Genomic DNA, 24,788 nt, shown 5'->3' on the forward strand with positions numbered 1-24,788 from the left:
GTGTTTTGATTTCAGTTTGAAGTTAAGTCCTATCTTTGAATCTATCTTTGATTACCTTTCTCCGAACCATAATCTGTTTACGCATTTCATGCGTTCCATTCAAACAAACATTACTATGCGTATTATGTCACTATACTTAAGAGACTGTGACGTCACAGATATCTGTGTCTAACCATATACCCGTCTCACTCGTTAAGTTAACCAACTTGTAGAACCGCCTTTCACTTAAATATCATGCTCTCTGAATCAGTTGTCTAAAATGTTATACAGCAGTGTGTATATTGTGTAAAATGTATTATAAAATTAACAATGTGTAACAAATATAGTCCTTTTATACCAAAGTTATTGTGTGTATATTTAAGTTTATTGAACGGTAAGTTTTTTGTTTAAAAAAATTGGCGCGGGATTCGATTAGATAGATCTCTATATCCTTGTTGTATAGCATTGATTAAGAAATGACTGATCATTTTTCGTATAAGTAATAAGCTGGATATTACCATTTTTATTTATTTATAGGTTAATACTTGATACTTTCTTAAAGTTATAAACAAAAGAAAACTGAGAAATGAAGGGAAGGCAGAGAAGATTTTGTAGTTGTTTATTAATTAATTAATTATTATTAAAGTGAGCCACGGGTTTTGACAATGGTGATACACAAAAATAAATAATGAATAATAAAAAAAAAACGAAACGTAAAACACAATAAATCAATTGTATTTTACTTCCGATACCTGGATGTAATATAATTAGCTGTCATTATGATTGCGAGTTATAAAAGCAAATCATAATGACCCAATTAACTACTTACGTGAAATCAATTAACTGTTAGTATAGTTACTTGATTTATGTAACATGCATAACGATACTTCTTATATTTGGGACAGTTCAAAACTTTTACTTATGCTCTATACACAAATATTAAGGCGCGCTGTTTATTTTACACTAGCTGTGCCGCGCGGTTTCACCCGCGTCCGCGCCTGTTGGTCTCAGCGTGGTGATACATAGCATATACATATAGCATTCCTCGATAAATGGGCTATCTAACACTGAAATAATTTTTCAAATCGGACCTAACCTCGGACCTCGGTTCCTGAGATTAGCGCGTTCAAACAAACAAACTCTTCAGCTTTATAATATTAGTATAGATTATTATACAATGTTACGTAATTGTTATAGTTAAAGTACAAAGATATCTTATTCTTAAACGACATTGAAATAAATTTAGTAAAGAACAAGGCAATCCGTGTAAAAGCCAAGGCGACAAAAATTCAATTAGGCATTAGTAGCGTTTATGAAAAGAAAATATAAAATAGGTACCAATAAAAAGATAACACAGAAGGTAAAGCCTACGTTGTATTTCCATTTTTTGTAATTTAATTTATTATGCTTTAGTTTTAGGAACAAATGCCTTCGTACTCCGTGCATACATTTCACAGCACGGACTTCACGGAGAGATTGAGTTCTCCCAAAAAAATGAGAGCCTTATCAGTATTAGAACAAACCTCAAACCAACTCTACAATATCCGGACGGAGTGTGGAGATGGACAATACACGAATTCCCAGTAGATTATAGAGATATATCCAATGAAAGATGCTCAGAAATAAATTTAGGAAAGGAACTTATCGATCTCACAGAAGAACTTGGATATCTTGTAATACCTGGTAAAGATCATGCTGAATTTGAAAGCAAAAACTCTCTTATTGGTCCCAATGGGCTATGGGGTAAAAGTCTTGTATTAGAAACTGCAGAAAAAGACAGAGTGATTTGCGCTTCGATATTTAGTACTGAAAATTTATATGAACAACACGCATTCGCGAAATTCACAGCACCCATAGCTGGAACGTTACATTTTAGATGGATCTCTTCTAAAGATTACGATGACACCGATTCATATATCCACGCCGACTTGTATCATGCGAAAGCTATTAACGAAAAGGAGTATACTAAGCATAAGTGGAAGTTATTTGTGACTGATATATTCGATGCAGACAAGGGTAATCATGAAGACAATTGTGATGTTTTACAAGCTGTTTTCGATCCCGAGAATAGTGGAGATGGAATGACTGTTGGTGATTTGGATAGCAGATTGGGGTTAATCAAAGTTTCGTCTGATCCAAACGTACAGAGGACAAAGAAGCTATATAAGGATGAAGTGTTGAATATTCTAAGAAGTGATATGGAAGTAACGAAACGGAGTTTATATGTAGTGATATATGATAATCGACACACTGAGAGCTTCTTAGCGTGCGCCAAATTGAGGACTATGCTTCCTAAGAGTACTAAGTAAGTCAATTTATTTTATAATCTCTTTACTAACGATATCGTTAAGAAACTACCGATACTGAACATAATTCACAACTTTGTTAATATGAATAATTAAATCATTAGTGAAATAAAAAATGATTTTTAACGGTGAATCTTTGATTCTTGGCATTTCCTATATTTGTATTTGGTTTTCTTAAATGTTTTCTTTGTCCAGGGCAATAATAAACATGGACGGTATCAGAGGCGTTGTAGAGTTCACTCAAAGATCTCCATTCGATCCTACCTGGGCCAACTTCCAATTAGGAGCCTCAGATCAAGAATACGAGTCTAACCTTCGTTTCGTCAGCTCCATAACACAATATAGTGTCAGGGAACTACCACCGAAGTTATATGAAGCCAAATATTGGGAAACTATGTGCAATACCACTGGAGGAGTTTACAACCCGAATAACGTTGATATGAAGAGTGTTCCACCTGCAGGTAATATTTTTGATATTACGTAATTTGTATGTTTGATGACTACATTCAGTTCAAGACTTTGCTGATTGCTCGCATATTAATACAAAGCAATAATATGCTGCTACAAAAATGTCCGTCTTATTCTGTTCATGATATATATCAAGATTCATAATATTTCAGATACGTTACATTATTCGGACCTAAAATGCATTTACAGAAATATTTCGTTGTAAAATTCTCTTAGAAAATTCTTCAGAACTTTTATTTTTGTAACTTTGATCATTTTTTCTAGAAGTTCTATAATTTATCTACTATTAACTTCAAAATGTGGGTATCATTACGTTTACGACACAATACAATTATTATAGTTACATCTATTTACTAATAGTGAGATTTAATTGATTCACAGATACTTGTTTATCCTACATGACAGTTGTTTGAAGAGCAATAACATTGTTTAGGTCATATAATACTTAGTACAGGGTTTTACCAATAAAAGTATACGAACAATGAATAGGTAGTTTCAAAGGAAAAACTTTTAGACAGATAAGCTAGGGAGTTAATTTTTCGTAATAGGTTCAAGATATCAGACGAAATATTTAAATTGTATTTAGTACTTAACTATACGCCCTTTTTATAAATTTGCATAGTTTTGCGGTTATTGGTCTACATAATTTTGTCCTTGCACCTCTGTGCCTTTCGAATCTGTCTAGTTTTGCACTTTGTTGAAAATTATTTAGCGTTAATTTTTGTTTTTGTTGTATTGACAAGAAAAAATTGCAAAGAACATAGTCAAAATTTAGTACCTACCTACCAAATTTTGTCTATTGTGAAATCTTCTTCTAGTAAATATGTTCAATTTTTTGAATTTAAAATAAGACTAATGCGGTTAAATAATAAAAAAAGACTATATTGTGTGCCGAGCACACGTTGCAGAAGTAAATTTTCTTTGCCATAATTGAAAAAAATACCAAAATCGTTACTTTACTCCACTGTTTTGAAATTTTACTCTCAACGCGCCTAAGGAAGTTTTGCTTCAAAAAGAATCCCTACTAATCCGTACTTAATATTATAAATGCGAAAGTAAATCTGTCTGTGTCTGTCTGTTACGCTTTCCCGCTAAACCTCTCAACCGATTTTGATGAAATTTGGCACAGACAAACTTTAGACCCTGAGAAAGAACATAGGCTACCTTTTATTGCGAAATATGTACCACAGGAGAAGCCGGGGCGGACAGCTAGTAAAAAATAAAGTCTAAAGATTAACTCTCAATGAGGATAATCGAAGCGCTAATGGACTTGCGATTATGACAGTTTCTTGTAGAGTATTTTTTTCCTTATCCGGAAATCTATAATGGTTTTTTAAATAGGTCGTTATGCCTAAGTACTTATATAAATTTATACACGCAACGTGTATAATATGTTCCGTTTTCAGAGTGAATCACAAGAAATAAATAAGTTTGGAATATAGATAGATTAGATTTAGACCTTGGATATAGACTACCTATTTTAAATATCAAAAATAATATGTATCGAAAATAAAGTTTCTAGAGGGCCAAATAGAGAACGAAAGCCAAATAAATTATTACGCGACATTTAGGAAAGCCGGGGGTATAGTAGAAATAACATCACAAAATTTATTACAGTATATAGGTACCTACAGCTCTGTTTCCTAAAAACATCATCATACTGCGTGTATATTTCGATCGCATTGTTTAGGTTTCTCTAAACAAAATCTTCCAGTAACATACCAAGTACAAACGTCTTGTATTTTACGCATTCTATGGTTCAGTACCTCAGTAGGCTAAATCTAGTAATTGTAATGGTAGATCTATTTACGTGAACGAGTAATGTCGGTCAGTATCTATTACTTGGTATTTTGCCAGCTGCCTACGTCACAACGGCGTTTGAGTTTCGGATGTTACGGCAGCATTGTTGGTATTCCAATGTTATTAATATCGTACTGTTTAGCGTTCTTATCTTTCTACAAGGATTTCAATGATTTTGATGTCTATAATATGTATTAAATAATGGTGTGATTGCCAAGCAATTGTGCCAAATAAATTGCGTGTGAAATTTAAATGAGCTTTAAAATTAATATAAATAATTGATACTGTTGATAAACAGTTTTATGTTATGACAGGATGAGGATGATAATATAATATATTTGGGATCTTTGAACTCTTTATTTAGGTAGTTAAATAGACATAATTAGAGGAAATTAGATTAGCTGCGTAAGACAGCATACATTACCATACCTACCACCTATGACCTAAGTAATATATGTATTTCACATTTTAGCTGTGTTGATAATGGCTTCTTATATTTAAAAAAAAAAAGAAAAAGCCAGTCTACTAGGAAAACAAATTGGAGATCTTAGAATACTCTATCATCAATTTATCTTGTACTTATTCATTTCCACAGGTTTAAGCACCCAAGACCACTACGCTATCGGTGATCTGCTAGGCAAATACAAAGACAGAACTGAGTACTTGAATCACAAATATCTACTTCCTGGTCTGGCGAATGAGCTTAGTGGTTCGTACTGGGATGTGTTCCTGCCTCTCAGTGGGAAGAATAGTGTGATGCATCGCGCTCTTGTGGTTACTAGGTTGGTATTTGTTTGTTATAAGTATGATAGAATAGATTGGATTGTTTTGTTCTCCTTGTGGTGGTTTACGCATAGTAGGAGTTGACCTGAATTTGATCGTAAGGGGGACGAAAAGGAAATTATACGGTTGAATATATTGTGAGGAAAAATCGATCGAAACGGATGAATGCAACGGGCGCAGAGAAAGAATACAAAAAATAAATGAATGGGAATTTAAGTGCATTGCAAACTGTAATTATTGAAACTGAAGTTCAATCTTTAGCCTTTATGTCAAATAATTCGTACATTTACCTATATAATAGTACTTCCTTAATCTTTTCGTAAGTTGGATTGACTTTCTTACGTACGTAGATACTGCTTTCTGAATCGGTGGTAAATGTAAAAAATATGTAATGACGATTCAAAAGTTCTTCTTATTGAATAAATAAATGTTTGAGTTTGAGTTTAGAAATATTTTCGAATTATAGACGACCACCAAAACGAGAGCTCTGCGCTACCATCCACTCCTATGAATATGGTACGGACTATCAGACACAGATGAGTTCAGCTCAAGTGGTGTTCCGGTACCCTATCGTTAGTCGGGTCATCTTCAGGCAGCCGCTTGAGATGCCGTGGGAAGATACGACTGTCATTGTTGAGAGTATGGTGAGTGTTTTGTTAAGTTATTTCGTAGATCAAAAATATGACCTTTGGCCAAATTTCTATATCTTCTATTGACATATTTGGATACAATAGATGTTGGAAATCAGTACTGTGGTTGTTAATATCGCAGATTCCTTATGTATAATTATAGAGAAAGTAAACAAACAATACGGCATATTGTTACACACCATGTTTTTTTTACTTTCTAGATTTATCTATTTGCTTTTACCTTGACTTCTGCCTTAATTTCGGTGAAGTTTCAAGTTTTATAAGTAGAACTCGCAAGTTACGGTTTTGCGTTTTTTTCTGAATAATTTAATTAAATTACTTTGACGTAAAATGTATTTTATTCACAATATAACCAGATCCACGCTGACGGTGCAAATGTGAACAACACGCACGAACACCGTTGGGCGATACACGAACACCCTCCCGGTAAGGATTACTACAACTGGACAGCAAGATGCCTGAGCGCTGGTAAGATGTACGATCCTCATGGAGTTGATACGGACACCAGGCACCCGGAACAGTACTGTAAAGTGGGGATGGAAGGACTGTGCAGATTGGGAGACTTTACGACCAGGTAAATCCTAATAATAATAAATGTAAAAGTTTATATGTTTGTTACTCTTTTACGCAAGCTTTGCACACACATAGACGCTTGGATTTACACGTAGGACAGTTTTTATCCCGAATATTCCATGGGAACGTGAACTATGCGGGTTTATGTTTAACTACGCGGGCTAAAAGCTAGTTAATAAATAATAATCTTTATGTGCATTTTTTTAAATATTTTTATTTTTTCAGTTTGTAAACATTTTTTATACAGACTAAGTTTAATTATAATAATCTAATTAAATTTTGGTAGTTTAATAAAGATTCTATTGAGCACACTAACCTGCAGTGTAGTCGTGATCAGATTCGAATAAAAACTGATAAATAAATACAAGCTATGTTCTTCCGTAATTTCTCTTATTAGTAGGTAGTGACTTCTTTGTATTTAACAATCAATTTTATTTCAGGCATGGGTTACTGTCCGTAGCTGGTCGTAAACGAGACAGCGAAAGACTAACTAGAAGGCTGTTCACTGATACCGTTGTAGGATTGGCGGGAAAATTCTCCATTATGAGGAAGTCTTTAGTTATATATGATGACCACGGACCAGTAGCGAGAGGAGAAAGGATGGCGTGTGCTATGTAAGTATTTACTGTATGAGAACAAAAATGGAAAGTAACCATTAAACTTTTTTAAACATCTAGAATATTTGTAGTAGGTATCCTGAATGCATAGAGGAAAAATTCAGTATGAACCGAAAAAAAAAACCTTCTGACTAGAAATTATAATCAAACATTCACTAGTTTAAAATCTTACTCGAACCTAGAAGCATATAATAAATAAAATAAATAAAAAAATAAATAAAATTCATTTATTTCAGGCCACATAGCCCATATTGTATTAGTAAAATCTTATCCTAGTGTTTTAGTATTACAGTTACCTTTTACTCACATACATTTATTTCTACGCCTTCATTTACAAACCCAATGGTTGCTAATAACATGCTAATAACATTATCAAAATAATTTAACACCTTTAAAACAATATTTGCACTTTTACTTAGGTATACGGTCTCTAATAGAACAAATCTTTTTTAAAATAAGTTTATAATTTATAAGGAACGATTTCCTTTTGCTTCCGTCTACAAGTTCAACATCTGTTACCCTACACACGCTCAAAAAAAATCCTTTACATTATTTAATTCTTATATACTTCAGGGTGAATGGTCTCCACCGCCGCAAAGCTGTAATCCGCGACTGGTTCGGTAATGGGAACGCTATATCTCTAACTGGGAAGTTCGAATTAACCCAGCAGTCGGAATACGATATTACCAACGTTCAGCTCTCGTTGGAGAACCTGCCTGATGACGTCAATAATTATAAGATACATCTTGTAAGTGTGGTTGAAGTGATTTTGATGTTTGAATTTGATTGATGGCTTAATGGCGTCCCGGCTACTCACGTACCTGTCGCAGGGGCAATATTGGAATAATCTCGGTTGAACAGCGGTTGGAGCAATTTTAGTTGTTCTCTAAATTGCCCCTGCTTGCCTATTCACATCGCCAATTTAGGGTTCAATTCCAATATTACCTCTGCTGCAGGTAGGTGAGTAGCCGGTTTTACTATCTGACGACGTATCGTTTGAGAAGCTTACGTCGTTTAATATAGAGACTAGGCTATTAATGAAACTGCTGATTTAACCAGTTGTCCACGACATAAATTATACTTCGTATTAAACTACAGACCTAATTATTACATTACAACAATGCTAATGACGAAGAAAATAAAAATATATTATCAAGTTCAAATTATTGATTAAAAATAGTTACCTAAGATTTGTGAAAACAAGTTCAAATTGATTAAATAGTTACCGACTTGTGAAAATTTTCATTTATTTGTTTTTCAGACTCCTATCGAGAAAGAGCTTGAATTTCCTTGCGAGAAAACAACTATTTACGATACTTATAATCCCTTCAATGTTGATAAGTCGCTGAGTCCGCCTCCTACTAAAGGTAATGTTTCTTTTTGCTTGTAAATTTTCCTATGAAACTTAGTAAAACAAAAAGAAGTTTAATATTATGGACCTAAAAAGATGGATAAATGTAAATTAGGAAAAATGTACAGACATTATCTCGATTATTAATGATGATTTTTGTGTTTTCAAATGTTATAAAAGTATTTTAAAACTAGAATTATTAATTTAATATTTTTGATTATTTATTAGCTTCATAATATCTTTCGTTATTTAATTGTAGGTACCGCTGATCAGTACGAGCTAGGTGATTTAGGTACAAAATATGGTTTGATGGAAGACGTAAATAAATTCACGGCTGTTTACAATGAAACCCAGTTATCTTTGTATGGAGCTTACAGTATTTTGGGACGTTCTGTTGCTATTCACAAAACCGTTAGTCACGTAAGTGTATAAAGACATTGTATTTATAGTAGAAATTGCATCATAAATGTACTTTTTGTAAATCGTATATCTAATAAGATTCTCGTTAGATAATAGAAGATTTTGATTTGAAACAAATACATTTTAAATACAGATTACATTTGAGTAATAGTCAATTGGTATTAATTTAATTTTAACTGAACATAAATATTAAATATGCTTGTTGCTGCGTATTGCAGAACGCGCGATGTTGAAGTCAGTTTTCTGTGTAATTTTCTTAGCTTGAGTCAGTTTTATTTGTGCTTTTCTTTGTTTACGAACACGTTGTTTGTTCCAAAGAAGAAGATTTTATTCTAAGCTTTTTTATATCTGACAAAGTTACGATTATAATTTTATATCGTTTAGACCCGCGACCGCCGCTGGGCCTGCTCCTCCATAGAACGCGGCTACAGTCCTTCAGAAGCGCGTGAGATTCGAGCTATCGCTTCCTTCCACCACCCGGGCGGATTCGCACATGGGTACATCCGTCTAACACAGTTGATACACAATGATGGTAGTACTAGTGACACTACTGTGGAGGTGAAGCTGCGACATCCTGGACTGTATGATCGGAATTTGGTATGTACCTATATCTGTTAAAAAAAATACCATAGCTTCCTTCAACCCGGACTGTTTCACGCACGGGTAAATACGCCTCTTGGATGAAGTTTATCTTGTTTTTAAAGCAAAGTTTGAAAAATAAGCTACCAATTGGGGAGGTCCGTATGTATGTACGTACATAGAAGAAATAGAAATGCGTAAGAAAGTCGCAAATGTAAAAAAGACTCTAAATATCATATCCATCTCCACTTTTGAACAATGAAACTTTAATAAAAACGGCGCAAGCAAGAAACTAAACAACAAATCAACGTGATACGGTGAAACTATATCACTACAAAAAATCTATAAGCATTCTCAATCTGGACAGTTTTCTTTACTTTTTAACACATTTCTAGACGCACCACCACCGCTGGGAGATATTCGTGAACCCAGTAGGTGTGGACGCAGCCGTGAAGGTCACCAACACGCGCTGTGTGGCCGGCGGGTATCGATGGAACCCGTATTTTACGCAGCTTGCTGACCCGCTTAATGTAAGATAATTGGTATTATTTTATTATTATCCTTATATACGATTAACTAGCTTTCCGCCCACGCAGTCAATGGTAACCCGCATAGTTCTCGTTCCCCTGGAATTTTCCGAATGTAATTGTCAATTTCATCCAAACAAATCGGTAAAGTTCAGGCACGAAGAAGAGAATAGACAGGATGACAGTTACTTACGCATTTATAATAACTATAGAAGTTATTATAATATTAGTTGGGAATGTAAGCATTTTCGATTCTAAAATTCGGTTCCGATTGCTTTGCTATTAAAAAGTAAGTTTCTCATGTATAAATATGGAGTGATTGGTATTTTTCTTAATTAATATTTATTTAAACGAATAATACGAATACATTTTCATTAAGTGTCTATTTTCAGCACGATTTATACAGTCAAGAGTGTGGCGCTGACAATCCACTGCGATGCGATGTTGGGGACTTGACGGCAAGACTTGGGACTATCAGTAAGTAATGTCAATGTTATATTGCCGTTTATTTTCTGTTAATATTCAGTATAAACTCAAACATTTATTTATTCAAATATACTTCTTTTAGAAGCACTTTTAAATCGCCATAACATAGTTTTACCATTTACCACTGATTCGGAAAGAAGTTTCTACGGAGAGGAAACGGCAAAATGCTCTTTTTAAATAATGTCAATATTACATATACAAATACTAATATTATAAAGCTGAAGAGTTTGTTTGTTTGTTTGTTTGAACGCGCTAATCTCGGGAAATACTGGTCCGAAAAATTCGGTGTTAGATAGCTCATTTATCGAGGAAGGCTATATATCATCACGCTGCGCTACGACCAACGGGACGGGAGCCACGGGGGTGCAACCGCGCGGAGCAGCTAGTTTTACATAATATGAACATACAACATCATTATAATGATGCCAAAGAACTGTCCTGTGGTTATTACGCGACAACTTCCCATACATTTTCATCTTCCATTCAACTTTTTAGTGTAATTCAATCTCATCCAAACCTATCCAACTTGAGTATTGCGATAGTGATATTTGGAGTTAGATATCATATTTTTGTTTGTTATTTTCACATTCGTATATATTACAAGCTATATTAATTTTTAGGTATTGGCGGTGACCGTCAAATGTTCGTGGACAGTAACTTTCCCCTAGAAGGCACAGTATCAGCGATGGGCAGATCTATCGTCATACTCGGTCCAGAGAGAAGTAGCGAGAAATTTGCGTGTGCAAACATACAACCAGACAAGGATATCATTAAATATGTGAATATTATGAAGCCGCCCAGATTTGTTCTGTAAGTAACTATTTTATTTTGTAAGGCTGTATTGATATGCTTTATACACAGTATAGACGAGAGTACAACTGAACAAATTCTTTAACCAAAAAAAACAATGCAGATGTGTTTTAAATAGACACAGACAGGGGAGAATATCGACCTTAAAATAAAAATCTAATTATTGCAAAAGAGTGAATAAATCAGATTCCTGGATGTTTCAGTATCTTTTTTATTCAATAAAAACGCTACTAAATAACTTGAAAACCGTAACAGCCTAGATGGTTCATTAGTAACAGTCCTCTGACTTGTTTCTAAGTAATTATAACTTTACCACCAGGGGACAGTTCCTACAAGAGATCCGTAGAGTAATGGGCGTGCCAGAATGGATGGTTGGTGTCGACTCGCGTAAAACGAGGATCTTGCATGGCGGCGCGTGTATACAGATACTTCTGCACTTCCAGGGGCCTGACGCTAATAGATTGGAGCTGGATTTTACCAGGTAAAGTTGTATTGATTAATTAAATCGGTTAAGTTGAAGTCAAAGTTATTTAATACGATTTAGATTCGATTCATAAACGATAATGGGAAAGTCAATTAGCGAGTGTTCGATTAGAATCGATGAAAAATTACAGATCGAAAACAGATAATGCAACGTTTTGGCTACTTTTGCAAGTAATGTTTGAACTGAAGCTAGTTTTTATATGAAAGTTCAACTTTTTTCTCTAATGCTGTTTTGATAGAAAAATACCAGTGAATTAAATAAAACCATTTATACTTACGCAGATTGCTAGCGTCCGGTCGATTGGATTCTCCCAGTATATTCATACCGGGTTTTATAGACACCAAGAGGAAGAGAACCGTCTCCTACCGGCAGTGTGGCGTCACAGATCCTAATGAAAAACAGAAGCAGAGTAAGTATTGTTTGACTTGTAGTGTGTAATGTATCATGTATGTTATGTATGTGTGCGTCATACTATATAGTCCTGTGATTCTTCAGTTTAAGAGCATTTGTGAAATAATTATCGAATTTATTGTAAATAAATTAGCAACGGTAAAAGATTAGGATGAATTAAAAATGTGTTTGATTCTTCTTGGTAGAAGCGATCTTCAGGAAAAAATACTATTCTTAAAAAAAAGTACTAAATTTTGAGTTTGTAGCATATTTTCATTGCTTCAAATAGCATTCCTACTTTTATTAAATGTATATTAAACATTATTATCTTAAAAAAAAATCCATTTTATCCCTGATCTTTTAAATAAAAAAAAAAAAAAATTGATCGTGTTGGTAAGCGCAAAACACGAGTTTTGAACGGCTGAAGGATTTCGTTAATTCTTTTTTTATTATATTCCTTGAAGTACGAGTATAGTTCTTATGGACAGAAAACATAGACAATTGACATGTACCAAGGGCGAAGCCGGGACTGACCGCTAGTCCATACTAATCCATACTAATATTATAAATGCGAAAGTAACTCTGTCTGTCTGTCTGTTACTCAATCACGCATTAACTACTGAACCAATTTGCATGAAATTTGGTATGGAGATATTTTGATACCCGAGAAAGGACATAGGCTACCTTTTATTGCGAAATATGTACCACGGGCAAAGCCGGGACTGACCGCTAGGTACTTATATTTTTAACATTCGATATTTTGTTACAGAAAAATCTTTCTTCTTCACGAAATCATCATCATCATCCCCTGTGAGAAGTATTATTACAACATTCCTCATGATCTCGGTCTGGTTATTGTTATAGTTATTTTAAGATATTTATATGTAAATAAACTATGATTTTATTGTGTGTGTTTTATTTTTAACTTGATTTCAGAAATCAAACTTGTACCTACCCGACTTTTTATCTATACTAATAATAAAAAGCTGAAGAGTTTGTTTGTTTTTTTGTTTAAACGCGCTGATCTTGGGAACTAGGTACTGGTCCGATTTCAAAAATTCTTTCGGTGTTAGGCAGCTCATTCATCGAGGAATCTATATATCATCACGCTACGACCAACAGGAGTGGAGCCACGGGGGTGAAATCGCGCTGAGCAGCTAGTAGAGTATGAAGGGACATTTTATTTTTCGTTTTTGTGGACGCCATTAAAATAAATTACTTTATTCTAAACTAGCGGTCCGGTTTCTATCAACGGTAACTATGTATTAGGTACGTATGTGTAATAAATGAGTGCAATTGTATGTGCAACGATCCACTGAATCACACATTTGAAAGATAAGATAATTGTATCTTTCAAATGTGTTGATAAAATAATATCACACAAGATAATTGCGTACATATTAATATTATTTTATAATTATTATACTTAACAACGTACGTATTACAGTTTTATATTTTTATACAAGGACCACCTCTTAATGAAGTATTAATTAACCGACTTCAAAAAAAACGAGGAGGTTATCAATTCGGCCGGTATATTTTTTTTTTTTTTATGTATGTACACCGATTACTCCGAGGTTTCTGAACCGATTTACGTGATTCTTTTTTTGTTCGACGCGGAATGGTGTCGAATTGGTCCCATAAAAATTTTATTCGGATAGGCCCAGTAGTTTTTATTTTATGAGCATTTTTGTCTGTAGGTATTTGTAAATTTTGCAAGTGCAAGTTTGAAGTCGGTTGTTTTTAACGCAGTTATCACTTGTTTATATTATTGGAATTACATTTTACCACCCCTTTCGCAATTACTAAATCTATATTCATAATCCCCTAGGTATATTATAATCGCACAAAAAAACTCAAGTTCGCAAAAGCTCCACAAAGTCTCACCTCCACAACGCGCATGCGCGAAATTTAGTCAATATCCACCCTTCGAATCCATTCAGTTGGCACAAACATTAAAAATGTTGTCCCAAATATTACTATTTCTATCCTTAAGCTATGTTTGTAGCGCGAATTTGGAAGGGCCGTTCCTTTTCTTTGGCCCGAAGTCGCTTGAAAAGTTTAAGAGACCCGCATTGAAATTCTTGGATCAAGATGAGTTGATGAAGATATACAGTGAGCAAGCGGCAATAGTGGTCTTCAATAACCAGGATTCGTCGACCCTCTCTAGTGGTAACTTCCCGAGGCTTCGGAAGATGCTGGAAGGTCAGACTGTGCTGGTTTTACCTCAAGACTTTTTGGATGTGCACCCTGATTATATAAGTAATGAAACGCAGGTAGGTCAAAGGTTTATACCTATGTAGTTATATCACAGATTTCTACGTAAGTTATAGGCCAGAATATTTTATTAATAACTTAACGTAAAAAGAATGGCTTCGAATCAAATAACATATCTGTTTAAAAAAGAACCATTTATTTCAAGATGGTATGCTGCGAATAAAAAGAACTGTTCACATTGCAGTTCACTGCAACAATACCAACAATCTTAAAACAATTTATTTATCATCAGTAAAACCTTATTGTAATAAATACACAAATGTTATCATCGAAAATACATATTCTAGGTGCTTACTTTGCAAGGACCATGGTCGGAAAGAGATGCACAAATGACAGAAACTTTTGACAGATTACAAGATATCTACGGCGAAGGACGGGTTTTGGGTGTGCTAGGTAAAACAATTAAATAAATATTATATAGATACACTCGGGTGCAAAAAAATCGCACACCCCTACATTCTACGTTCAACCTCAATTATTTAGCGCCTAGCAAAAATTTAATAGCAATGGTGACTGCAATCATTTTCGTTTCTGATGAATATAACTTTCTTTAGTTTTCAATTTTACTTAGTATTTTACAATTCAAATATAGATCTCGAATCAAACATTAATAAAAAAAAAATTTCGTTACTACAGTGACTTTTTGTATTGAATATTTAACCTGACAATTAACTAAATTTCCACACTTTTCCACATTTATTAACAAATCCTAAAAAAAAACCGTAAGCTGTATCACTTAATTATAATTCCGAAAGTCCTTCGTTATTTTTTTTACATTAATTTTTAATATTACAGGTAATTCCGTATCTCAGTCTCAACCAGTAGACTACGACAGCGAATGGTCCAGAGTTCGACGTCAGGCTGAAGATTCTTCCACTACTGTTACAGCTACTACTGAAGACGAAAAACCTGCTAAAAATCTACCCAAATATGCACTGTATAATGCTACTGGTAAATACTAAACAAATGTTGATGTGTCTGTTAGTTTTAATCTATAATTGATAAACATACTTATAATAATATTGACATGATGTTAAAAGAGCAACTATGGAGTTTCTTGCCGGTTCTTCTCCATAGATACTGCTATCCGAATCGGTGGTAAATGTTAAAAATACTTACCTATGTAATGACAATTCGAAAGTGCTACTAAATAGTAGTCTAATTGAATAAATGAATGTTTGAGTTTATTACTTAAGCTTAAGCGTTTAAAACGATAATACCCTACAATTCATACAAGCAATTTTTAAGTCGAAATGCACAGACCGTTTCATAAATAGCTTTCTAGGCTCTTTATTACGCTACTTAATTTTTTTTTATGTTCGAGCAAGCAAAGGGGCAGGTGGGCTACCTGATGTTAAGTGGTCACCACCGCCCATAAACACTTGTAACACTAGAAGTGTTGCAGGTGCTTTGCCGGCCTTTTATGGACAACTAAGCTCTTTTCAGGCGCGGTCCCAGGGGGGTGGTCACGGGGGACATGACCCCCCCCAAAATCGTACTCGATAAAAAATGTACTGTACAATATATAAAAAAAACTGGCTAAGTGCGAATCCGAGTCACTCGTACATCTAAAGTTCCGTTTAAACCTGTTTTTAATCCCTTGCAAATGTCGAAATTTGCGAAAGTTTGCAGCTAACAGCTTCCGCACTTGGCCGGTTTTTCTTTGTAAAATTTAAAAATAAGTAACAAATATATGTTTATCGAAAATTTCTCAAGTTTTTGCTTATTACGTTTTTGCTTATTACTTCTATTGAATTCGATATTCACAGAGTACATTATTATAACTGTCGATATTTGGCGAGTACGATTGGGGGGGGAGGTTGCCTTTCCAGCCGCGTGCCCCCCCCCCCCCCAAATGTCAGGCTGGGACCGCGCCTGGCTCTTTTCTTGAAGGCCCCAATGTCGTAGTTGTTCGGGAACACCGCAGGTGGCAAATCGTGCCACAGTTTCACCGTACGCGGAAGGAAGTTAAGGGTGAAGCGGACAGTGGTGAAGCGCCAAGCACCCAGAGCGCCAATTTACTCACCTAATCTTTCTTACTTCTTTACTTTCTATTCATTCAGGTAAATAATTAAACGGCACTTAAGGAAAAGGCTAGGCTATTAATGAAACGGTTGATTAAACCATTGGCGATATTATTCAAGCGCGAATTTCCCCTTACAGCTTCTAGAACTATAATACTTCTAAATCTCAGGTCCTCCTGGAAAAGCTGCTCTACTCTACTCTACTGGCTGGCCAGAACTCCGCTGGGAAGACGGCACTACCACCGTGCTAGATACTCCAGTTGGAGAACCCACTGTGAAACCCACCAGGCTGTATACCATACTGGTGGTGCGATTTGCTGATGGTGACAATACGAGGGATAAAGTAAGACGATCACGGGTTTCTTTTTAGAATATAGTCAAGAAATACACAAAGCAAATGATAGGAAAACGTGAAAAAGCAAAACGTCCAAATAGCTGAGGAATTTCATTTTATTTGGCAAGAAATAAGATGGTTTCTTCCGCTTATTCTCGATTCGAGTGCCAGAAAATAGTCTATTTTGAGGAAATATCTACAATAGAGTTGAAATATCTATTAACCAATTTGTATTTATTTTACTGATTCACATTTTTGAATGCTATATTTTACTTCAGGTAGGTACTTTTTGCATGTGATAATAATTTACTTTATTAAATATATTATACGGACGGCTATTAATTCGTTTATAATGATTTATTTTATATTTATAATGTAATCATAATCAGCATTACAAATTCAGCATCACATTTCTATTACGTCCATATTGACAAGTTCCAAATGTTCTAGATCACTCTAGAATTCAGTTTCAAGCAATCTGGTGGTTGGTGGACCGCAGTGGGTGTGGAAGTTAAGCGAGGACTTGCCACCATTGGTCTGAATTTGCAAGCCCCTGCCCCACCTGACGCACCATCAGCTGTACTCGGCAAAGCATACCACTGTTCCTTGCCTTTGGTCTATTCTTCAGAAGAAGCGTCTTTGACTTTCCCTAATATACAGGTAAATGTTCTTGTTTTAAATTCTTTTTCTTTTTTCTTGCCATCAGGCGAGATCGAGATCAAGCGCTTCCACATCATACAATAAAATAAAATAAATATTATTGGCATTGGGTAAAAATTTTATAAAAAAGTAAGTAGTTATTTTCTATAATAAACAAATAATAATTGTTCGTATTATAAGTACACCCTTCAATTATTATTAATTATTTTGGAAAATATCTTCTTGAAAACACGCCCCAGCCCCCAGAAGTATTTAAACACTTTCGGTTTTTTTATTTAAATACAATATAGGTAATACATTTCCTAGCTATGCTCGCGGCAAGGAAACCGGATCCCCCCGTGATGTAAGGTGGATAGGTCCGGAATGGAACGACGATATTGTCTAATATCGGCGCCCATTATACGCTCCCGGGCCTCGAAGGGTCGCCAAGACGCGGCAGTCGCCACATAGACGGCGGGGGTATAAGGCCTGGCTGTTAACCCCCGTCGTTCAGGGTGATAGACGGCCACCGTTGGGTTTTAGTGGGTATGGCTTCACAGCGAGTCCCACATACCCCCTTGGACAGTAAAACTGCCGAGGGGGATGCGTAAAAGCATTTCCCAACCATAAAAAAAAACTAATACATTTCCTATAAATCGTTATAAAATAACAAATAAAGCAGTTGCGGATGACAGCAAAAACAATTTTATCTCGATAATTTACAGATGCAACCATTTATGGAGAGTACGGAGAAATTTTCGGATGCTTTTGACTGCATTGGATTTACATCTGTTCCTATATGGTGAGAGTTTCTTTAACATATTTAAGCGATTCCAAATTTTGCAGCGAAGTAAGAATTGTTTATGTAAGAAAATAAAATTTTATCACATGTTTCTTTGTGAAAAAATCGTTGGCCTAATACTTTCAATTTTATTCTATGAACCTAATCAGTAAATTATGACAGTAGCTTATAAATTTATATTATAATATATTGCTCTCTTATATTACATGCTTGATTCCAGGTCTGGCTTGATGGTGTCGTTCATCATGCTTCTGGGTTTGTCTATATCCATCACAATGATTATGGATATCAAGACAATGGACAAATTTGAAACGACCAGAAGCAAACAGCTAACGATCACAGTTTCTGAATAAATATATAATTCTAATTACCTAATCTTATTTATAGACCAAAAAGTATAAAATAATTATGTTGTCAATCCATTGAGATAATATTACTTCGTATGGAGGAGACATCACGAACAAAATCTGTGCGCCATTTTTTTGCTCTAACTAAGTTTTAAAAATTATTATCTAGTTAGGTACTTACCGATGAAAGTAATTCCTTTGCACTTTTCTGTATTATTTGTATTATTTGTGCAATATCGTAACACACACGAAGGCATATTTGATGCGTTTCACTTTAAAACAAATAAAAAATGAGCTTCCAGTTACGCCATATGGCGTATGTTGAGCGGAACAAAAGTGATGTAGGCGGTGTCGTCTCCATATGTATATTATCTCAATGTGTCAATCGCTGTTTTGTCTTCTACTGTATAAATATGTAAATAATCAAATGAAAGAGTTTATTGTTATAGTTTTCAATTGTTATTTATAACTAGCTGACCCGTAACTACTTTGCTGGGATTAAACAAATATTTCTCTACGGGTTAAGGAAATTTTAGCGGTGCTGAAATCAAGATTTGGATTGAAGATTGTTTCTTAGTTTCTTCGTTTCTTCTAAATCAAATAGCAACGTGATTTTAGTGAGAGTAGGACGTCAATTGACTCAATTTTTTTTTTCTAAAGTAAACACGGAATAAATATTATTATTATAATGGAGTAATTTCTTAGACTATCAAATACAGAGATGAACGCGGAATCTTAATATATTTTTCAGTATCCAGGCTTCAGGAATATGCGAAGTATCACAAGTTAAATGCAATACACATGCACTGTATCAATACAAAATTTCATATAAATATAATTAATAAAATAGTTATTACCGAATTTACGTGAAACGGAATGTTTCATAATAACAGCTGTCAACTGTCAACGCCATTAGACATTGCGACTGGCATCTGGCGGTTGCGGTTTACATTTGACACATGACATTTCAAATTTCAATCAATATTCGTATTTCCTAAACAATAAACAACTGTGGTAAACAAGGTGGTAAACAACATAAAAAGTACACAAGAAATAATGGTGAAATTTGTATAAAAGAGCAACTACACGCGCGATACAATATATTATATATTGTATAATAATCGCGTGTATTATACAATATATAATACACGCGATAGGCAGGCAACTGATTATTTTACTATTACCAATATAATAAGTGGATCTACAGACGTACTTAATTTACGTAGATGGTTTTAAATTGTATAGTTTCACTCTTTTAGTGAGATTCTGTTGTTAATGTATATTATTTTAATCTGACTTATTATTAATATGAAATCAAAGTCGAATATTTCACAAATAACAAGAAATGCTAAAAGAATGAGGCGTTATCGATCGCAAGAAACAGAAGAGCAACGCAAGACAAGGCTAGCAAAGCTGCGAGAGCAAATCGCACACCGGCGTTCTGATAAAATATGTCGGAAAAGAGCCGAAAACCTCGCTAAAGAATCTCCTACACTCTGTAACAAACAATTAGCTGATGACAGTGAGCTATGTGTTGGACGTCAGACAAGAGATGAAATGACTGGGTGCAATGAGCATTTAACTGTTGAAAGTAAGCATAATGGTGGAAGCTGTCATGGAAGTGACCATGATGCTGAATATGAAGCGCCTAAAGATCTCAATTTGAACGATGAATGTGAAGAACTAGTTAAATATGAGATTAAAGATGAGATTGAGATCAGTGAGGACCCGTTGCTAGAAGAAATAACTAATACACCATCTATAGACAATTTCCAATGAACTTTTTATTTGAGTTGAATGCGATTGGGTTGCATAAGTCCAAACAATAGTATTGTTTTTTTGTAAGATAACTTCTTAACATAGTTTTACCAAATACCACCTGTTTGGAAAGCAGTTTCACAGATATACAGAGAAAGGAACATTTATAATACTACAAGTGGTCCGCTCCGACCTTGCTTGTGGTACATGTTTACGCTTCTCTCCATAAGAACCACCCTTACCCCCAAATATTCCTTGAAGTACTTCTCTCCATAAGTACTTCAAGGAATATTATAAAAAAAGAATTAACAGAATCAGTTCAGCCATTATCGAGATATGTATGCGCTTAGCAACACATTTTGAGATGCATTTTTTATATGATAGATATAAGTATGAATCAAACTCCAGTGAAGTCACTATTAATTATCAGTAGAGAATGCGGGTACACATAGTTTAAAATACTTCCTTAGTTTATAGATGTTCTAATACTAGCCTTAATTATTTGGTACCTTAAATTAATGTTCTTGCCTGTGAGGTTTAAATGAAAACAATCAATAGGGTTATAAGAGTGCATTTTGTTTTGAGAATTTAATGCAACTCATATGTAATTATAACTTTTAGTGGAGTTGATAAGAGGAAGGTAAAGTTCAATATATAGAATTTTCATTTCTAATGAGTTTTAATATGGCTGTATAATTGTAACTTTAAGTGTTGTTTCATGAAGAAGAATTGTGTAGTGTGAATTTATGTGGAAAATTCTACAATAAAATACATATCAAAAGTTTGACTTTTATTTCTGTTTCTTGGTTGTTTAATGGAAAGTTTTAAGCTATTGCATAGCTTCTATTGCGGGCCTTGAGCGCGGGGACCGAATCGAGAAATTCCGTAACGAAAAAACCTCACGCTCCCCACTCCGACGGGTGGAGGTGTGGCTTGAAGGCATATAGCATGCAATAGCTTTATACCGCGGCAGTCCCCGAGTGACACACGTCATTTTTTTATTAAGCTCTTGTTATTACAAGTCATTAAACTGCGTTAAAAACAACCGACTTCAAACATGCAGTTGCAACATTAACAAATACAGACAAAAATGCTCATAAAATAAAAACTACTGGGCCTATCCGAATAAAATTTTTATTGGACCAATTCGACACCATCCCGCATCGAACAAAAAAAGAATCACGTAAATCGGTTCAGAAACCTCGGAGTAATCTGTGTACATGCATAAATAAAAAAAATAAAAAAAAAAACATACCGGCCGAATTGATATCCTCCTCCTTTTTTTTGAAGTTGGTTAATGATATTTATAATAACATTGATACTAGGGTATAAAGATTATAATACCAGACTAATATTATAAAGCTGAAGAGTTTGTTTGTTTGAACGCGTTAATCTCAGGAACTACTGGTCCGATTTGAAAAATTATTTCGATGTTAGCTCAATAAGGCTATTTTATCAACACGCTAAGACCAACAAGAGCGGAGCAATGTGGGTAAAGCCGCGAGGCATATAGGCTGATTCGGTCTGGCTTAATGGTGTCGTTCATCATGCTTCTGGGTTTGTCTATCTCCATCACATGGACAAATTTGAAACAACCAGAAGCAATAAGCTAACGATCACAGTTTCTGTATTAATATGTTGTTTATTACACATTTTAATCTTATTAACTAATAGAGTATCTCATGGTACCTATCCTTAGATCATTAAGTAATGATCTAAGTACCTATCTATAGATTTCCGTAATCCGTTACGGATTATCCGTTGTCCGTACCAATCGCTCTAAGGTGTCAATAGACGTTGCGACTTGCGATATGTGCGTTACGAGTTACGACTTGCTGTTACGGATTACAATTTAGGCCTCTCCCATTACGATACTTCTAGAATACGATAGGTACTCGAGTAGAACACTAGTTAGATATTTGCTCGCTACCCGATGCTCGCATATTATGCGACTGAAAAATGACTAAATTCATCAGTTATAGGTAGTTTTCCAATTACAGGGCATAATGCGACTACTGTGCTTAGTGGCGCACAATGCCGAATTATGCTGATGCTTAATATTGGAACCTGAATAAGGGCGTATTCAGAAAGAAAGCTTGAAACTTATAAGCGCTTATAAGCGCTTATCGGCGCTTATCGGCGCTGGTAACCCGCGCAGGAAAATATATGAACATGCGCCGATAAGCGCTGATCGGCGCCGACAAGTTCCAACAAGTTTCAACAAACTTGTCGGCGCCGATCAGCGCTTATCGGCGCATGTTCATATATTTTCCAACGCGGGTTACCAGCGCTGATAAGCGCCGATAAGCGCTTATAAGCGCTTATAAGTTTCAAGCTTTCTTTCTGAATACGCCCTTAGTTTGTACCATGGAACTATAGTATGTCTATAGTTCCGTGGTTTGTACCACAGAGTACATTATTATAAATGGTTTGTACCTTCATCCATCGTAATGGGAGAAGGGCCTTACATTTTTGACACATGACAATAATAATTGACATTAAATTTCAATCAATGCTAATAAAACAACACAAAAAATATTATAAATAATTTACCCTAAATATATTATGGGCAAATACCGAATAATGGTGAAATTTGTAAATAAGAGTAACTATAAAACACGCAATAATTAATATTAATATGAAATCTAAGTCGGATCTTTCTACCAGATCAAGAGACGCTAAAAGAAAGAGGCGTAAACTATCGCAAGAAACAGAAGAGCAACGACAGACTAGGCTAGCAAAGATGCGAGAGCGTAACGCACACCTACGTTCTAAAAAAATATGTCAGAAAAGAGCCGAAAACCTCACTAAAGAATCCCCTACACTATGTAACAAACGATTAGCTGGTGATAGTGAGCAGTGTGATGCATGTCACACAGCAGATGAAATGACTGGGTGCAATGAGCATTTAAACGATGAATGTGAAGTACTGGTTAAAGATGAGATTGAGATCAGTGAGGACCCCTTGCTAGAAGAAACAATTCACCATCTATAGACAATATCCAATGAACTTTTTATTTTTGAATCGTCATAACATAGTTTTACCAATTACCACCAGTTTGGAAGGCAGTTTCAAAGATATACAGAGAAGGGAAGATTTATAATACTACTAGCGGTCTGCTCTAGCTTCACCCGTGGTATATGTTTATGTTTTCTCTCTATAAGAACCACCCTCGTTCTCCAAAAATATTATAAAAAAAAAATTTACGGTATCAGTTCAGCCATTATAGAGTTATGCGCTTACCAACAAATTTTGTGATGCATTTTTATATTATAGATATAAGTATGAATCAATCTCCAGTGAAGACAGAAATAATAAACATCTACAGTTAATTATGCGGGTGCAGATAGTTAAAAATAACTTTTGTAGTTTATAGATGTTCTAATATTAGCCTTTTAATGTTCTCGCCCGTCAAAACAATCAGTGACCCACAAGAGTGGATTTTGTTTGAGAATTTAATGCAACTCAAATTTAATTATGTTTATTTGTTAGTGGAGTTGATAAAAGGAAGGTAAAGTTCAATATATTAAATTTTCATTTCTAATGAGTTTTAATATGGCTGTATAATTATTGTAACTTTAAGTATTCAATTTAATGTTTCATGAAGAAGAATTGTGTAGTGTGTATCTATGTGGAAAATGCTACAATAAAATACATATCAAAAGTTTGACTTTTAGGGTCAACTCACACCAAAAGAGCGGCGAAGCGCAGCGAAGCGGAGCGCAGTTTCAGTGCCATATGAATTTTAACTTTATTTTCATTACTATAATACTTATTATCGCATGAGAAACTCGAACGAGTCGCGCGAATGCCCGCGGCGCCGCTGGAATTCCGCGGAATTCCAGCGGCGGCGGGCTCGAGTTTCTCAGGCGATAATAAGTTTTATAGTAATGACAATAAAGTAAAAATTCATATGACAAGGAAACTGCGCTCCGCTTCGCCGCGCTTCGGCGCTCTTTTGGTTTGAGTTGACCCTTATTTCTGTTTCTTGGTTGTTTAATGGAAAGTTTTTTATTATGCTCTTGTTATTATGATATTTTTTTTTTAACATTAATACCTTTATTTCAAGAAAATCATTGATTCATTATCATAATATTGATACTAGGGTATAAAGATTATAATACCAGACTAATATTATAAAGCTGAAGAGTTTGTTTGTTTGAACGCGTTAATCTCAGGAACTACTGGTCCGATTTGAAAAATTATTTCGATGTTAGCCCAATAAAGGCTATTATATCTACACGCTAAGACCAACAAGAGCGGAGCAATGTGGGTAAAACCGCGAGGCATAGCTGATTCCAGGTCTGGCTTGATGGTGTCGTTCATCATGCTTCTGGGTTTGTCTATCTCCATCACATGGACCAATTTGAAACAACCAGGAGC

General features: G+C 34.9%; 1 protein-coding gene across 2 annotated transcripts; it reads left to right on the top strand.

Annotated features, from left to right (window-relative positions):
* The first annotated feature begins 216 nt into the window (after nt 1-216).
* Nucleotides 217-18,666, top strand: LOC123702765. 2 transcript variants are annotated; one of them, XM_045650551.1, is made up of 23 exons: nt 217-373; nt 1,393-2,284; nt 2,481-2,746; nt 5,149-5,335; nt 5,803-5,980; nt 6,343-6,560; nt 7,000-7,173; nt 7,750-7,924; nt 8,438-8,543; nt 8,787-8,947; nt 9,332-9,544; nt 9,922-10,056; nt 10,446-10,530; nt 11,160-11,349; nt 11,669-11,830; nt 12,115-12,246; nt 14,232-14,499; nt 14,788-14,893; nt 15,296-15,451; nt 16,695-16,867; nt 17,309-17,518; nt 18,223-18,299; nt 18,520-18,666. In XM_045650551.1, the coding sequence occupies exons 1-23, from the start codon at nt 310-312 to the stop codon at nt 18,650-18,652; spliced, it is 4,461 nt and encodes a 1,486-aa protein (XP_045506507.1). In that variant the 5' UTR covers nt 217-309; the 3' UTR covers nt 18,653-18,666. The 2 variants fall into 2 exon arrangements, with proteins under 2 accessions (XP_045506507.1, XP_045506506.1); XM_045650550.1 differs by lacking the exons at nt 14,232-14,499; nt 14,788-14,893; nt 15,296-15,451; ... (2 more) ...; nt 18,223-18,299; nt 18,520-18,666 and adding an exon at nt 12,993-13,128 and having other exon boundaries at nt 218-373; nt 12,115-12,242.
* The last annotated feature ends 6,122 nt before the right edge of the window (nt 18,667-24,788 follow it).

Source organism: Colias croceus, chromosome 24, assembly GCF_905220415.1.
Source record: "Colias croceus chromosome 24, ilColCroc2.1".
In the NCBI taxonomy this organism is placed as follows: domain Eukaryota; kingdom Metazoa; phylum Arthropoda; class Insecta; order Lepidoptera; family Pieridae; genus Colias; species Colias croceus.

What these genes read in the sequence shown, in the direction of transcription:
- LOC123702765 (XM_045650551.1), top strand. Translation starts at nt 310, where the DNA reads ATGTGTAACAAATATAGTCCTTTTATACCAAAGTTATTGTGTGTATAT. An exon ending in GAAAGGATGGCGTGTGCTAT is followed by an intron (nt 7,174 to 7,749) that starts GTAAGTATTTAC and finishes TATATACTTCAG; the next exon opens with GGTGAATGGTCTCCACCGCC. An exon ending in TTCACAAAACCGTTAGTCAC is followed by an intron (nt 8,948 to 9,331) that starts GTAAGTGTATAA and finishes TATATCGTTTAG; the next exon opens with ACCCGCGACCGCCGCTGGGC.